This window comes from Canis aureus, chromosome 19 (assembly GCF_053574225.1).
Source record: "Canis aureus isolate CA01 chromosome 19, VMU_Caureus_v.1.0, whole genome shotgun sequence".
Taxonomy (NCBI): domain Eukaryota; kingdom Metazoa; phylum Chordata; class Mammalia; order Carnivora; family Canidae; genus Canis; species Canis aureus.
Window position 1 is genome coordinate 1,376,072 of NC_135629.1, and position 18,099 is coordinate 1,394,170.

The 18,099-nt window shown below is 48.7% G+C and overlaps 1 protein-coding gene across 7 annotated transcripts in view; it reads right to left on the bottom strand.

Annotated features, from left to right (window-relative positions):
* ALDH1L1 (aldehyde dehydrogenase 1 family member L1) overlaps positions 1-18,099 on the bottom strand; it is a 111,167-nt gene that overhangs the window by 64,422 nt on the left and 28,646 nt on the right. For 5 of the 7 annotated variants that reach the window (XM_077857557.1, XM_077857556.1, XM_077857553.1 and 2 more), the window contains exons 3-9: positions 17,753-17,987; positions 16,826-16,991; positions 10,576-10,677; positions 9,695-9,784; positions 8,655-8,792; positions 6,522-6,647; positions 3,052-3,143 (exon numbers count right to left, since the gene is read on the bottom strand). In XM_077857557.1, the coding sequence (XP_077713683.1) occupies positions 3,052-3,143; positions 6,522-6,647; positions 8,655-8,792; positions 9,695-9,784; positions 10,576-10,677; positions 16,826-16,991; positions 17,753-17,987 (949 nt within the window). Of the gene's footprint in view, positions 1-3,051; positions 3,144-6,521; positions 6,648-8,654; positions 8,793-9,694; positions 9,785-10,575; positions 10,678-14,959; positions 14,990-16,825; positions 16,992-17,752; positions 17,988-18,099 lie in introns of those variants that run through there. The other 2 variants (XM_077857559.1, XM_077857558.1) reach the window with 2 other exon arrangements.

Genomic DNA, 18,099 nt, shown 5'->3' on the forward strand with positions numbered 1-18,099 from the left:
TAACTTTGAAATCAGGATCAAGGAGATAGCTGCACTCCCATATCATTATTCACAAGAGTGAAAAGGTAGAAACAATCTAAATGTTCACTAACGGATGAGTAGATACAATGTGGTGTGTACATACACTGGAATATTATTCAGCCTTAAAAGAGAAGGAAGTCCTGCCACATACTACAACATGGCTAAATCTGATTATCCAATGAAATAAGCCAGTCAAAGAAGGACAAATACTAAATGATTCCACTCATATAATGTATCTCAAGTAGTCAAACTCATTGAAGCAGAAAGTAGAGTGGTGGTTGCCAGGGACTGGGTGGGAGGGAGAAATAGGGAGTTGCTATTGAATGGGTATAAAATTTTAGTCATGGATATCTGGATATCTGTTGTACACCATTGTGTTTGTAGTTAACAATACTGGAACGTGCACTTAAAAATTTGTTAAGAAGGTAGATCTCCTATATTTTTTACCATAATAGAAACAAAAAGATACATGCTCTTAAGTATTCAAAAAACAAAAAACAAAAGGAATCAGTTTTATCTGCATCCTCCATCAACCTCAGCTCAGAAGCTGTAGGCAGCTCTGGCTCATCCTCAGGACACCATTTTCTCAAGTGTCCAAAATTCTTCTGGGCATTATTTAAAAAAAAAAAAAAAACCCAAAAAATCCTTAATTTTATACTTCAACCTGACCATACACATAAGTCAGACTGAGATATAAGAGATCTGTAGTGTCCAAGGTTTCCAAGCACATAAGCCCAATTCAGTCCTCCTTTTATAAGTGCGGTAGGCTGCAAAACCGGCCACAGTGCTCCACCTTTTCTGTAGTCCCAGCCTGTAGAGCACCTGCCATCAGGAAGTGGTGTCCATTTCCTTATTCATTCTGAAGCTGGGCCAACACCATGACTCGCTTTGGCCAATAAATTCAGCAGATATGATGTGCTCCCTTGGACCCCCTGGCTCCTAGGACCCACTCACCAGCATATGAACAAGCCTGCACTGGCTCTCTGAAGGGGTCATCCTAGACCAACAAGCCCCCAGCTGACCTGATAGCTGACTGCAAACACTTAAGTGAGTCCAGCTGACATCAATCTGCCCAGATCACTGAGTCCAGCCCAAACTGTTGACCCACAGAACCATGAGCTTTAAAAATGGTGGTTTTTTTAAGCCACTATGTCTGGGGTGTTTTGTTACACAGCAAAAACTAACTGATGGTTACATATCCCCAATTCTCATGATCATAATTGTTCCTCTGAATCAACCCCTTTTAAGATCCTCCCCAGAACCTCCTCCAGGTGCACAGCGTGGAACTCCTCCTCAAACTACTATTTATAGGAAGCTTCTTATTGTAATATCATTAAATTCAAGGAGAGAGACCTGTCATCAGGATGACTTGGTTTACTCAAGTCATTGAGTGTTCACTCAATTCAGACTCAGATGGATTTTTGATTTGGTCAGGTAGCAGCTGCATTCTTGGCTCACCCCAGAATACAAATGTTAGGCTCATCCTTGTTTTTTCCCCCAAAGATCTTGGACATATGTGAGTCTCTCCTTTCAATCACGGGGGACTAGATTTCACACACCCTAGCTCACCCTGGATCCCTTTCCCTCATCAGTGCCTCTGATTGGCACTGCCCATTCTACAGCTCTGCTGAAGGAACCCAAATGCAGAGCCTAGCTAGGTGTTTCTCACTCTTCTATACACTGTATTGATAATACACTTCCTTAATTTCACACATGAATTTTTCTCTATGTAAGTGAGCTCCACAGAGTTTCCTTTGCATCTTCCTGAAGTACAGGAAACCTCTTCCCACATGTGGTACACATCTTTGCTTCTGCCTTTACAACACCTGCCTCATCTGCTTCTGGGAACAGCATTGACACTTTTTGAGGGAACAATTTTCTCCCTCTCTTTCCAGAGATGTGGGTTGAATGCAGTCCTCTCAATCCTTGGCTCCAGAGGTGGGCACATGACCCAGTGTTGACCAGTCAGAGCATGCCTCCACCGGGTCAGCAACGGATTCTTACTGGGGCACATGACTCCACCAGAAGCAGTCAGATTCAAGTCTAGGACTTATATGAAGACTACCAGAGACCTTTCCACTGGAAATGCTGATAACATAAGAAATTAGAACAAAACTACTGTGCAGCCACCTCATCACTATGAAGAGAAATCCTGCCCCAAAATGGATAGACAGTGATTATGTTAATGACATAATTTGAGTCTTTGAAGTAATTAGCCTGAAGAAGGCTATCATGATCCTTTTGACTTTTTTGTTCTTTTTTGTTTAAACCAGAATGAACTAAGTTACGGTTGTTTGCAACCAAAGATGTTCTACTATATCCCACTTCCTTCCCTTTATTCAAATTAGAACTTACCACAGTTAAATGGAAAGCAGGGCGATTCATATGAAGTAGAAGAAGAGGTAACCTAGTCTATGGTGATCCCTACCTGCCCATTCCCTTTCCCCACACAGCTTGGGTTTCCCTGGGGATGTCAGGGCTGGTGGCAGTTTTAAAACAGCTGCACATGGTTTGATCCTGCTCCCATTTGAGGCCTGGCTCTCAGTGACCCAGCCCTTGCCCTTGAATCTGGGCAGGCTTGTGACCACTGAGAACAATCAGGTCAATGGCCTTCCAGCTGGGTCTGCATCTGCCTTCTTTGCTGGTACCAGCATGCTCAGAGCCATTAGCCACCACCTACAATGCCACCAGATCCCAGAGCAGCCACTCTGGGGCTGCAGCACATAAGTGCCTGGTTGGCAGTGCCACCTCAGCAGATGCCAGCCCTCCAGGCTCAACGGCCAGGCACAGCAGTGAGATGCCACCTTAGAGGAGGATACCCCTGCCTGGCTCTTCTAGGTCCTGCAGGTCTACAGACCCACCACCATCCAAGGTGATCCCCCAAGGGCCACACATGAGTCCTTTCTGATCTGATCTGAATGATCCACAAACATAACAAATGGTGGTTGTTTCCTGCCACAAGGTGTTGGTGTGGTTTGTGACGCAGCTACAGACAGCTGGGACCAGACCCCATGCACTCCTGGCCCTTACCTCACAACATCCACTGATGCAGCCCCTGACTTGAAGAAATCAGTGGACTCCTCCACCTCCAGGACACTAGGAAGAATCCGTTTCCAGGCACTCTAAAAAACAGGTGTAATGAGAACAGGGCTTCCTGGGGGCCAGGAGCAGCCACTTTCTGGGCAACTTCCCTGGCCAGAGCAGCCCCTGATGTGCACTGGGACCACCCACTACCAGGCTGCGCTCTCTGTCCAAGGTGCTGCTGCTCCCAAGAGCCTGATGCTCCCAGCACGACTGCCTCCTTGGGGAAGTAGGAGCCCAAGGAGCTCAGCTACTGTCCTCCTGCCTGCCTCACCCTGACCCAACTTCTTTGGGATCCCCACGCCAGTGCAGAAGCAGCAGGAAGACGACATGCAGAGCTCAAGGTGTGGCTGGGGACCAGCTGCTCCCAAGCCCACTTCACGCCCAGCCTCACGTGGGTGCTCCCATCCGAGTGAGGTCCCAAGAGTGACACTGGAGTTTGAGTAGGTTGCAGCATGGAAGGGAAAGCAAAGTGCGGGGTGGTTCTGAAGGTAAAAATGAAGCATTCTGATGGGGCTCAGGAGGCCTGGGTCTTGTCCTCACGGACAGGCTAGCTGGTTCTGTGCCCCTCCGTTCAGGGCCTGCAGAGGGCAGCAGTGTCCACCAGCCCGCCCCAAGGATGAGCATGGATGGTCCAGTGTGAGGCACAGCGCCATCCAGAATTCTAAGTAGGCTATCCAGCGGGATGGCTGTTCTCTGGGTCGGCTTTCACTTGGGCTGCTCAGGACAGGAGTCCCAAGATGCCTCACGTCTGTCTGGGCCTCAGGCCACAGCTGGTCACTGCCACAGATGGAGGGGGATAGGCTCAACTAGGACCAGCTCCCCAGCACCCTTAACCCAACCTCTTCCTGGCTCCCTCTATCATTCTTGGAAAGGTGCTGTGGATTTGCCCTTTCCATCCTCAACGTGACCATCAGCAGCTATGGCAAGCCATTCCCTATACCCACTTGACTATAGCCTATCCTCAGGTCTCTGCTCGGACCTTTGCCCACCGATGATGCTCTTCTCTGAATGACAGCTCATGTTTAAATGAGCATCCTCCTGGGCATCCTCCAGGGCCAACTGCTATGTTACTTCTTCCCTGAAGTCTTCACCGACTGCTCTGCTGGCCAGGGCAGACTGTCTTCAGACTCAAGTGGCTTGGGGCCAAGGGTCACCTGCTGGGTATGGGCATACCACCACATGGTGCCTAAGAGATGCACCAGCCCTTATCAGATGTGTGTGGAACCTCTGAGAGGCAGTGTACTGCAAAGCCACACTGCCTCATTCAGACCCCAGCTTGGCTCCTGACAAGCCATGGGGATGCAGACAGCCCCTCAACGCCTGTGTCCTCATCTGTGCAAGAGGCTGAACATAGCTGTTCCTCACGTGAGGCAGGCAGAGCACTGGGTGTTTTGTATAGAAAGGAGCTCAGAAAATTTGGCATAGCCTTGGCTCAGGAGGGTGTGAGACTAGGCTTGTTGCCCATGGCCTCCCCAGTCCACAGTGTGCACTTGGTGAGTTCTGCTGAGCGGAGAACATGACTGACTCCTGTTCTGGCCACCCAAATGGGCTCTCTCCACCAACAATGCCCCCCACTGGCCTCTCCTGCCCGGCTGCCTCCCCTCCACTCCAGTCGCCTCCAGACAAGGCATTCTGAAAGGGCCAGCCCGGCTGTGACCAACGGGTGTCATGATAACAGTGCAAAGGATGAGAGGCCATTCAACGGAGCATCACAGCGGTGGAGGCCAGGGCTCCAGCTCCACCAGCAGGGCTCTGAGTCCAGGCCTGTGCTCATCTGCTGTGACCCCACCTCAGGCTTCGGGCTCTTTGGCTGGAAAATGAAGGTAATAATAGCATCTACTTCTTGGAGTTGTTAGAGTATTTAACCACACCACTATTCCTGAAGTGTTTAGAACACTGCACAGATACCCACTCTGCAAGTATGTGCTTCTTTTGATGACCGTTTGGCTCCCTGCCAGCATTTACTGAGATGCTCATAGGTGCTGCTGAACTGACCCTCTCCATCTGTGATCTCTCCTCTACCACTCACAGCACCCACAGGCTTCGGGTTTACTCTTCCCAGTGCACAGATGAAGGACACAGCTGTAGCAGCTGTTGACTCAGGCTTAGCTCCACAAACATACAACCTTAGCCTGCCCCCAGTGCTACTCAGCTGGAAGCTCCAGAAGACCAGTTTGTCCAATTGGCCCTGTTAACCCCAGCAGGCACAGGGCTGAGGCCAGAGCTAGGGCTCCAAGAATATTTTTAAATGAATAGGCTTTTTTTTCCCTCTCCTTTTTTACAGACATTCAAAATGTTCAGCTTTCTACTAAGGAAGAGCTCTGAGCCCTCTGGAGCAGCGCCAGCTCCTCATGTCCTTCCCTTGCTGAATCCTGTCCCCTGCCCTTGTCATCAACACCCACAAACACCACTGTGACTGCCAACTGGCCCACCTTCACTCACCACAGCCCTCCTTATCCCAGAACTCTCTCCACTCAGCTCTCAGGGCAAACCTCCCGTCCTGCCCAGGGTAGCCTGCGCTGATTATTCCTTCTAAAGTTGTCTAGCCTCCTTGTTCCCATCACCCTGTTATATCACTCATGGCACTTCTCTTTGCCTGAAATTCTCTTATTCATGTTGGGCTGTTCATTGATTCTCTTCCCCCGGAAAGGGACACTTCATGACAGCAGGGAACATTGCTTATTGTCACATTCCAGTGTCTGGCTTAGCACCTGGCATTTAATAGGAGCTCATATGTCCTTCTTAAATAACTCACTGAGTACATGATTGGATGAGTGAATGGGTGGAAATTCATCCAATGCCTTCCATTCAATAATGCTGTCATCAATGCCATGCCTCCAAAGGAGAGGGAGCTGAGTGGGAGGAGCAGGAAGGACCAGGAACAACTCCAGGAGGTGACCACTGATTGGACTGGTGGTGGAAGGAACTGACCCTCAGAGAGGGGAGTGCTCTCCGGCATCATGCCGGGCAGCTGGACTGGAGTCCAGGTCTGCCTGACTGCGATGCCCATGCTGGCCGCAGTGCAATACTCCCTCTCAGGGTGTTTTTCTGGAAGGTTACAGTGCACACATTCTCCTCAAAGGGCCGTGGACTTGGCATCTGCCTTTGCCGTATATTCCAGGGGCTTCTGCTTCATGTGTCCACTATTCACAGTGAGTCCTTAGGAAAGTCAGACCTAGCCAGCCAAACTCCAGTGCCCCAGTGATGGAGGGAGAGAGCAAGGGGGCAACAGAAGAGATAGACCAACACTATGGTATAGTAGTTAGGACAGGAAGACAGGACAGAACCTATGCCTGGGGTCAGTAACCACATCCACAGAGGGTGTGCACACCCAGCTCCAGGGAATCTGAGCCATAAGACACATGTGCAGTACACAACCTGCACAAGTGGCCAGAATCCTTGAAAGGGTCTCTTACCCTCACAGCCTCTGCCATGACCAGTTCTTCCTCTGACAGCTCAAGGGCACTGCTCTCTGCTCCCGTGAAGAAGTGGGAGGCTGGGATCATCTTGCCATCCTCCAGCTGGATGTTCTTCACCAGCAGCTGCAAGAAGAGGGCTTCACAGCACCTGAGGTTGTCCTCATGGCAGGGAGAGCAGCTCCACACGGAGCACCATGCTGGGCACCCCACACGCTCCATCCTCACCACGAAAAGGGCACAGGATTAATGAGGAGGAAACACGAGCAGAGCCGGGTGCCAGCTCCTTCAGGGACAAGGAGGAGATGGCAGAGCAGTCCCCCATCAGACGCACCCCACCATGCTCTCGCTTCTTTTTAAGTGTAAGGATTTTATTGTCTCTATAAAAATGCCTACATGTTAGACAAAAAAATGATTCAAGCATGACTTTGAAAATCAATCAAGAAAACAACTGATTGCCCAGCTGCCAGGAACCCCATGGAAACATCTGGTGAAGGTCATCAGATGCCCCGTGGGGCCTAGAGGTGGGAAGAGGAGCAGACAAAGACATCTGGGTTTGATGAGAGCGGTTGATAAGAATGGCACACTCTACAGACACCCTGTCACACCTGGAGCCAGGTCCCCTGCCTGACCTCCACCCTTTTGCCTTTTGGAGATATGCTGGAGCTTTCTGTGAGCTAATGCCTAGCTCAACCCAGCCAGAAGCTCCTGAAAGATGCTGTAACCAAGGGTCTCTGCTGAAGCTGCTTCCTTCACTCTATGGACATCACGAAGGGCGCAGTGGCTGCAGTCCCCATCCTCCGGCTGCTGCATGGGCCCTTAGCAGCTTACATCTGCACCTTCCCCTCCACGGCCGTCGCTGTACAAGTGCAGCCATGCACAGAGCCCAGGGGCTATGCCTCATTGCCAATCCCCTTCCTCATGGGCAGCAGAAACCAAGGGCTTAGTGATGGGAGCGTGCAGGGACATAATCAGCAGATGCAATTCACACTGCAGAGCCTGGGATCAGATAAAGGCTGGAAAGCTCCAGAAGGCCTAGCCTTGTCCTGTGCCCCAGCCCAGCCCTGTGTTGTGTGGGATTCTCTAAGAGCACTACCTCGATAAATCACATGCACAAGGACTCTTGACTCAGATACTGCTTCCAGGGAACTTGACAAAGAGAAGTATCATCTTTCAACTGCACGTATCAATCACGAATACCTAAAACACGCAAGCACTGTAAGTAGCAGACACTAAGGCCAGCCTCGGACCTGCCAGTGGCAGGGCACAGCAGGATGGGCACCCAGAGTGAGCTCACACCAATCCCCATAAAAGCTGCTCCACACTCCACCTGGCATATACACACCGATGCAGCCAATGATTCAACATCCACGGGGTTTGATGAAACCCCCAAAGTGCTTGGAGATCCCTCCCTGTACTCCTTCTCTGCCCTCAGTATCTTAAGTCCCCAGTCTCCCAACCACTGCATGGAGTGAGTACTGATGGCCAAGAGGTGGACCTTGGAGCCAGAATCCCAGCTCTGCCACAAACTAACTCAGTGATGTTGGGAGGGTTACTTAAACCTCTTTGTTTCAGTCTTCTCTTCTATAAAATGGGTATAATATTAATATGTATCTCTTACAGTTGTTCGGAAAATCAAACTTAATAGATATAAACTGTTTTAAAATAGTGGTCATGCACACAGCAGGCACTCCATAAATATTAGCTGTTACTCAGAGTTGCAGAGTCTGCTAACATGAGTCAGGGTGTGTTGGGTGTCCAGCATGGCTCCAGGGACTCTTCACTGTGATGTCGCTATTCAGAAAGAAGGAAACTGAGGCACAGAGATTCAGTGAACACACCCAGTGGCACCTGGATACTCTGCTGGAGTAGAATGAGGCTCCCAGTTCAGGCCTCCTGGGACAGAGCCCCTCCCCGATTCCAGTACCCTCACAGGGCACCCAGCTCTGGCTGAGAAGCCTGGTCATGAAAAGCAAGGAGTCAGCCTTCCCAGAACAGGGAATTACAAGCATAAGGTTTTCCAGACTTTTGCAGTCTCATTTTCCCCCATTTTCTCCAGAGCAGCACGGGGTCTAAATGCCAGGCCTGAGCGCCTGGATGTGTGTGTGCCCACAACGACAGCAGCACCATTACCATTCTGTCATCATTCCCGAAAAGGATGAGTCCCACTTTGGTGACGACCCCCGGCCGATGGGCTCCTGGGATGGGCAAATCTTCTCCCTCAGGCAGCAAGCCTGCAGTGTTTAGCGTTGAGTTGAAGAAAGTCAGCTTCTGTTGAGGACAGGAAAACCAGAAGATGGTGGATGAAAGAGGCCTCTACTGCTGGCAGCCCAGGCAGGACTGAGCAGGGCAAAGGGGGTGAAGAGGGGCTGGGCAGGGCCAGGGAAAGGAAGGAGGGGGCCAGGGCAGCTGCAGCCCAAGAACTCTGCCTCCCTGAAGAGCCTGGGAGGCCTCACGGTACCCTCAAGCCCTGCACACCCTTAGACCCTATGTATGGGCCCTGGGCCTCAGACCTCAGGGGGACAGACACTGGGAGATAACCTCCGCAAGGCATCACAGACTGCCCTAGGGATGCCACCAAACACTGTTCACTTTGCAAAGGATCTTATGGTGATAAGGGTAGGAGAGAGACTCCTGGACAGAGTCTGGGCAGCTGGACAGCAGTCAGGTGTTTGGACAGTCTGAGGCTTGGTGGGACAGGACTGCCCCCTGTGGGGAGCAGATGAAGGTCCCCACTCCCAGCCCTGCCAACTCCCAGTGCCTCTGGAGAGCCTGTGAGCCAAGGACTCACCATCTTCAGCATGTGAAGAATGCCCACTGCCCAATCCCTGTCCCCACTCAGATCAAGTCAACGTTGGAGCTGGACTCGGGATGTCTGTGAGTCCAGAGAGGGGAGTCAAAATACTTTACAAGCAATACAGCTTTGAACCCACAGTTGCTGCAGGGGCCTGGAAGCCTTGAGCTGTGCTGGACCTTTATCCTTCAGCCACCAGATGGTGGACAGGTCTCATGGTCGTGGAGGAGGAGCCAAGGGGGGCACTTGGGTGGGGTTGGGTTAGGAGTCAGGGCAATGGCTATTTGCTAGCCAAAAATATCAAACATATTTTGATAGTTGGGCAGCCAGCAGGGCACACCAGTGCTTCTAGCCCAATCTCAGCCATGCACGAACACACCTGCCCACAGGCCTCTGTCCAGGCACCCGGCACCTTGTCGTTCCCTCGGATCCAGTTATGAATGGCCTCTGCTGACTGATCCCAGTTGATCTGTGGGGCAACATGTGTATACTCAGTCTCTTCCCTACTCTTTGGATATCCTCTGCCCTCCCCCGCCTCCCCTAACCCCCAACAACCAATTACCCCCCCATACCACCTGTGCCCTGATGACCCCTGACTGGGTGGAGGAGGGAGCTGGGGAACTCTGGCTTCCTATTGGACACTGGTCTGAGTCCCTGAGCTGGGATAGTGCTCTCCCCGGGACCCTGACTCTGGATGCTCTCTGACCCCAGTCTTTCACTGGTTGTGTAAACTTCAGGATGATTGGAGAAGAGAACACTCTGTTAAGACAGCCAAAGCTTCACACAGCCTCCCCAGCAGAGTGCAGGGCCATTCAGCTTCTCTTCATCTGCAGGGCTCATACAGATCCCTATGTACCCCATAAGCCTTAAGCAGAGGCACAGCCCATATAGCCCCCTACCCCCACTCCGCAAGGCTGTGATAGCTCCAAGAAACTGAATTACCTCTCACACCCCATCTTAGAGATTTCCAGCTTATGGCTGGTTTCTCACACACTGCTCCACCCCAGCTCTTCTCCATGGGGACCCTGCCTGCCCACTCTTCCCTAAGAAGACCAGAGAACCCAGAACACACTCTTGCTCGCTGCCTGTCCAGGTGCCACAGGAGCTTTGCTCATGCTTCTCCTGCTTGGGCTGCTCTCTCTTCAGGCCTTAAATAATTACAACATGGCCATCCAGCCTGAATCCCAGCTTCCCTGGGATACCCTCTGCACCACAGCCTATGCACAGGCAGGCTTTGGGTAGGCAGGGCCCTGCACTGACCTTGGCTGTTTCTTTCTTCTGAATGCCCTCGTACGTGGCTCCTTCCTCAGGCTGAGGGAGTCTGGGGGCTTTGCCCTCAGCGATCAGTCTCACGGCCTGCACCTAAAGAGACCAGGTCAGTTGGTGTCCCCAGCATTACAACCCTCCCTTTCCTCCCAGGCCCTGGGTTCACCATGAGCCTGGGGCCAGCCCCATGCTGACCAGACTTGCCTGGCCCCACACCTTGTACACAATGGGCTCCCAAGGAATATCCATTAGAGGAATGGGTGCAGTTGGCCTGAATCTAATTCCGATCTAAACAATGAGTACAAAACCCCAGCCCCTCTGTCACAACACAGCTTTAGATGATTATATAGAAGATCTTGTAAATATTAAGGGGGACCCTGTAAAAGAAAGAGGAAGTGCAAAGAAACAATCCACAAAAACAGGGACTGAATAAGTAATAGGATGACACTAAATTCATATATTTTAATAGTTACTCTATGAATGTGAATGGGTTAAATGATCCCATCAAAAGACACAGGGTATTGGACTGGATAAAAAAGCAAGACGCATCTATTTGCTGTCTACAAAAAACTCGTTTGAGATTTAAGGACACCTCCAGCCTGAAAATGAAAGGGTGGAGAACAATTTATCACTCAAATGATCCTCAAAAGAAAGCTGGGATAGCAAAACTCATATCAGATAAATTAGAGTTTATCCCAAAGACTGCAGTAAGAGATGAAGAGGGATACTATATTATACATAAAGGATCTATCCAACAAGAAGACCTAACAATCATGAATATTGATACCCCTAATGTGAGAGCTGCCAAGTATATCAATCAATTAATAACCAAAGCAAAGAGATACTTAGATAATAACACACTAATAGTAGGAGACTTCAACACAGCACTTTTTGCAAATGACAGATTTTCTAAGCAGAACATCAGCAAAGAAACAAGAGCTTTAAATGATACAGTGGACCAGATGGATTTCACAGATACATACAGAACTTTGTATCCGAACACAACTGAATACACATTCTTCTCAAAGGCACATGGAACTTTCTCCAGAATAGACCACATACTGGTTCACAAATCAGGTCTCAACCAATACCAAAAGATTAGGATTGTCCCCTGCATATTTTCAGACCACAATGCTTTGAAACTAGAACTCAATCACCGAGGAAATTTGGAAGAAACTCAAACACTTGGAAGTTAAAGAGCATCCTACTAAAAGATGAAAGGGTCGGGGGATCCCTGGGTGGCTCAGCAGTTTAGCACCTGCCTTTGGCTCAGGGAGTGATACTGGAGTCTCCAGATCCAGTCCCACGTCAGGCACCCTGCATGGAGCCTGCTTCTCCCTCTGCCTGTGTCTCTGCCTCTCGCTTTCTCTCTGTGTCTCTCATGAATAAATAAATAAAATCTTTAAAAAAATAATAAATAAATAAATAAATAAATAAATAAATAAAAGATGAAAGGTCAACCAGGAAATTAGAGAACAATTAAAAAGATTCCTGGAAACTAATGAAAATGAAGATACAATTGTTGAAAATCTTTGGGATACAGCAAAAGCAGTCCTAAGAGGGAAATACATCCCAATACAAGCACCCCTCAAAAAATTGGAAAAAACTCAAATGCACAAGCTAAGCTTGCACCTAAAGGAACTGGAGAAAGAAGGGCAAATAAAACCTACACCAAGCAGAAGAAGGGAGATAATAAAGATTTGAGCAGAACTCAGTGAAATAGAGGCCAGAAGAACTGTAGAACATGTCAACAAAACCAGGAGTTGTTTCTTTGAAAGAATTAGTAAGATAGATAAACACCTAGCAAGCCTTATTTTAAAAAAAAGAAAGAAAAAAGACTCAAATTAATAAAATCATGAATGAAAAAGGAGAGATCACAACCAATACCAAGGAAATATAAACGATTTTAAAAACATATTATGAACAACTATACGCCAATGAATTAGGCAGCTAGAAGAAATGGATGCATTTCTGGAAAACCACAAACTACCAAAACTGGAACTAGAAGAAATAAAAACCTGAGCAGGCCAATAACCAGAGAGGAAATTGAAGGAGTCATCAAAAACCTCCCAAGACACAAAAGTCCAGGGCCAGATGCCTTCCCAGGGGAATTCTATCAAACGTTTAAAGAAGAAACAATATCTATTCTACTAAAGCTGTTCCAACAGATAGAAAGGGATAGAATACTTCCAAACTCGTTCTATGAGGCCAGAATCACCCTAATTCCAAAACCAGACAAAGACCCCACCAAAAAGGAGAATTACAGACCAATATCCTTGATGAACATGGATGCAAAAATTCTCAACAAGATACTAGCCAATAGATCCAACAGTACATTAAGAAGATTATTCACCATGACCAAGTGGGATTTATTCCTGGGATGCAAGGCTGGTTCAACACTCGTAAAGGAATCAATGTGATCGATCATATCAACAAGAGAAAAAACAAGAACCATATGATCCTCTCAAATAGATGCAGAGAAAGCATTTGACAAAATACAGCATCCATTCCTGATCAAAACACTTCAGAGTGTAGGGATAGAGGGGACATCCTCAGCATCTTAAAAGCCATCTACGAAAAGCTCATGGCAAATATCATTCTCAATGGGGAAGCACTGGGAGCCTTTCCCCTAAGATCAGGAACAAGACAGGGATGTTCACTCTCACCACTGCTATTCGACATAGTCCTAACCTCAGCAATAAGGCAACAAAAAGACATAAAAGGCATTAAAATTGGCAAAGAAGTCAAACTCTCCCTCTTTGCAGATGACATGATACTGTACCTAGAAAGCCCAAAAGACTGCACCCCAATATTGCTAGAACTCATACAGCAATTTGGCAGTGTGGCAGGATACAAAACCAATGCCCAGAAATCAGTGACATTTCTATACACTAACAATGAAACTGAAGAAAGAGAAATTAAGGAGTCAATCCCATTTACAATTGCACCCAAAAGCATAAGATACCTAGGAATAAACCTAACCACAGAGGTAAAGGATCTATACCCTAAAAACTATAGAACACTTCTGAAAGAAATTGAGGAAGGCACAAAGAGATGGAAAAATATTCCATGCTCATGGATTGGCAGAATTAATATTGTGAAAATGTCAATGTTACCCAGGGCAATGTACACGTTTAATGCAATCCCTATCAAAATACCCTGGACTTTCTTCAGAGAGTTAGAACAAATTATCTTAAGATTTGTGTGGAATCAGAAAAGACCCCAAATAGCCAGGGGAATTTTAAAAAAGAAAACCATAGCTGGGGGCATCACAATGCCAGATTTCAGGTTGTACTACGAAGCTGTGGTCATCAAGACACTGTGGTACTGGCACAAAAACAGACACAGAGATCAATGGAACAGAATAGAGAACCCAGAAGTGGACCCTGAACTTTATGGTCAACTAATATTCAATAAAGGAGGAAAGACGATCCACTGGAAGACAGTCTCTTCAATAAATGGTGCTGGGAAAATTGGACATCCACATGCAGAAGAATGAAACTAGACCACTCTCCTTCACCATACACAAAGATAAATTCAAAATGGACGAAAGATCTAAATGTGAGACAAGATTCCATCAAAATCCTAGAGGAGAACACAGGCAACACCCTTTTTGAACTCGGCCACAGCAACTTCTTACAAGATACATCCATGAAGGCAAAAGAAACAAAAGCAAAAATGAACTATTGGGACTTCATCAAGATAAGAAGCTTTTGCACAGCAAAGGATACAGTCAACAAAACTCAAAGACAACCTACAGAATGGGAGAGGATATTTGCAAATGACGTATCAGATAAAGGGCTAGTTTCCAAGATCTATAAAGAACTTATTAAACTCAACAGCAAAGAAACAAACAATCCAATCATGAAATGGGCAAAAGACATGAACAGAAATCTCACAGAGGAAGACATAGACATGGCCAACATGCACATGAGAAAATGCTCTGCATCACTTGCCATCAGGGAAATACAAATCAAAACCACAATGAGATACCACCTCACACCAGTGAGAATGGGGAACATTAACAAGGCAGGAAACCACAAATGTTGGAGAGGATGCGGAGAAAAGGGAACCCTCTTACACTGTTGGTGGGAATGTGAACTGGTGCAGCCACTCTGGAAACTGTGTGGAGGTTCCTCAAAGAGTTAAAAATAGACCTGCCCTATGACCCAGCAATTGCACTGTTGGGGATTTACCCCAAAGATACAGATGCAATGAAACGCCGGGACACCTGCACCCCGATGTTTCTAGCAGGAATGTCCACAATAGCCAAACTGGAAGGAGCCTCAGTGTCCATCGAAAGATGAATAGATAAAGAAGATGTGGTTTATGTATACAATGGAATATTAATCAGCCATTAGAAATGACAAATACTCACCATTTGCTTCAACATGGATGGAACTGGAGGGTATTATGCTGAGTGAAGTAAGTCAATTCGAGAAGGACAATCATCATATGGTTTCACTCATACAGGGAATATAAGCAATAGTGAAAGGGATTTTAAGGGAAAGGAGGGGAATGAGTGGGAAAAATTAGAAAGGGTGACAAACCATGAGAGCCTCTTAACTCTGGGAAATGAACAAAGGGTACAGAAGGGGAGGTGGCCAGGGGGGATGGGTGACTGGGTGTCGGGCCCTGAGGGGGGCACTTTATGGGATGAACACTGGGGGGTTATATTACATGTTGGCATATTGAACCTCAATAAAAACACATGAGAAAAAAAAAACTTGTACCTTCTGAGATCTTAGAAGATTATATAAACTACAAAGCCCTGTATAGATGTAACAAACACAGATTCCCATGGTTTCATCTAAACCTTCCTTCTCTTGAGGACAATGCCTCCTGAGCCCCATGATGTCTTTGGAGGTCTGAGATTAAGCAGGAAGCAGTTTCTGTTAAGGAAAAGGGGAAGGTTGTGGTAGAAGGAATCAAGAACGTGGGGAGGAGAGCCCAGGAGCCTGGGCCCATCCTGAAGGGGTCCTGCAGGAGAGCCCCAAGCCTCCTAAACCAAGAAGTGATGAGTGTCAGAAAATCTAAAACAGAATTGGCCAGCAGAATGTTCTGTGGTGATGGCCATGTTCTATCATCAGAAAGTCCAATACGATGGTCATTGGCCATGTGTAGTTCCAGTCCAAGGGACTTGAAAGGTAGCTAATGGGACTGAAGAACTCCATTTTTAATTAAAATTCAATGTAATTAATGTAATAGCTGCATGTGACTAACGGCTGCCATACTGGACAGCCAGCCCTAAAAGGATGTTTTTAGTGGAATGTGCCAGATAATCCCTTTCTCTGTCTCATATCACATCTCCAACAAGCCTACTCTGTTCGGGGCTCTTATGATAAGGGGGACTCCATAGGAGAGCATATAAGAGGCGTCTTGTTTGACACAATGTGAAGGATAAAAGGTGGCTGGCAAGAAGCAGGAGAGGAGGGAAGGGGATGGCTGACGTCACGGCAGCAGTGAACACTCCTGTCACTGCTGCGCTCGTTGCTTCATCCAAACAGGGAACACTCTCCTCTTCCTTCTGTCTGACTGCTGCTGCTGGAATCCATGTCTGCACGGATGGAACGGAAGTCCACATGTCTGGAACATGTGTCTGCTTCTGGCCAACGCTCGCTGGCCTCCTCCTCGGGGGGTCATGCCCTCAGAGCCCGCCTGCTGTGCCAAGCACAGTGGTGTCTGACCTCATCCCTCCTGTCGGGCCTGTTCAGATAACAGAACACTCTCCTGCAGACAACTTAGTGTGCATGAGACCACAGGTGGGCTTCTCTAATTTCTCGTTCATGAATTCTGTGAGAAGAGTTTTTCTTCCCTTATAATCCAGAGCTACAAGTCTCGAGCCACCAGGGACTGCCTTTCCTCCCATTTAAGGGCAGCCCACCTGAAGATAAAGCTAATCAAACAGATGAGTAGAACCAGTAGGACAACAGGGGGACAGAGTCCTATAATAGAGCTTATGCCTCTAGATGCAGCCATGCTTGCCACCACCCTGGCCTTTTATCTCCTCTGAGCCAAAAATGTCCCCTTTTGGAATTAAGCTTTTTGAATTGGGGTTCTGTCCGTTGTAAACATGAGTCTTGCCTAACACAATACCTTGCATGTCCTAGTCCTCCCTCTCTGGAACTCTGAAATTAGAGCTCTCTCTCCCTGCAGAACCCAGGACCTGGGGGAAACAGTTAGGCCTAGAGAGGGTACCAGGACGAGGAGGCCCACATGGGCATGGCCGGCTCCCAGCCCTTACCATCCCTTTGATGCCTTCAGGGAAGAGGAAGCGGTTGTACAGGGTGCTCACAGTGTCGTCCGGGAGGATCTCACACTCCTTCTGGAGCAGGAGGTCTCCCGTGTCCAGACCATCATCTGCCCAGAAGATGGTAAAGCCCCCTTTCTTGTCTCCGTGAATGAGGGTCCTGGGAAGCACATGTGGGAAAGCCTGAGTCCAGGAGGAAGGACCAGGGACAAGGGCAAACTGAGGGCAGCTCCTGTGCCCCCAGTCAGCCTCTGACAACCCCCTTCATGCCCCACCCTGCTCTGGGGAGACCTGGAAGGGGAAGGTATTTACTGACACCAACCACGTGCTAGATGTCATGGTAGATGTGATGTGATGTGACACCCAATAGGTGTCCCTTTACAGATGAGGAAATGGAGACCCAGAGAAGGGATGAGGTGTACCCAGAAGTCAGAGCCTGAACCCCACTCTGCCCAGCTCAGACGTTTCTCCTTGCTACCACCCAACCAAACTGCACCACGCATCCGTCATAGCTTCCTTTTCGTCTGAGCACTTATCATGTCAAACCATCTCATTCAGGTAACCCTTTACTTCATCTCTCTCCTTTCTGAGTGGGATGCCACTGTGTCCTGGCAGTGGGTGTGGCCTCTGGCCATCCTGCTTGGCTTCGTACCCTGGGGTGAGCATCTTAGCCCTCTGTGTCCCAGTGAGACTGCTGCCCACTTCACAGTTTACGGTGGGAAGGCAGAGTGCTTGCCAAGGCCTGTCCCCAGTCCTCTCTGGCACACTTGACTACGATCACGCTTCACCAGTCTGCTGTGTGGATGCCAGCTGGTAGCCCCGGACAGACCCTTGCCTGACGCCTACTCTGCGCCCCAGGGGCAAGCTCTGGGCTAGGGCAAGATGACTTCCTGGTAGACGGGGTGTCTCTCCCTGTCTCACCAGTTGATGGCCGAGGCCCCTCGGTGCCGGGGGAGCAGACTTGGGTGGTAGATGATGGAGCCGTGGCTGGGGGCTCTGATGACCTCCATGGGGATGAACTGGCTGCAGAAGGGCAGGACGTTGAGCTCTGCACCCAAAGCCTGGTATTTCGCCACCACCTCAGGCAGAGCCTGTCCTTTCACCCGCCAGCGGGGGAACTTGAACACCGGCACTCCATCCTTCTCGGCTTCCAGGCCTGTGGGACAGCAGGTGAGAAACGGGCCTTCCCTGCAGGCACTCACCCACAGCCACCGCGGCCTTCCCAGGAAAGTGGCTCCAGCATCATCCCCACAGCCTGTCCCTCCCGG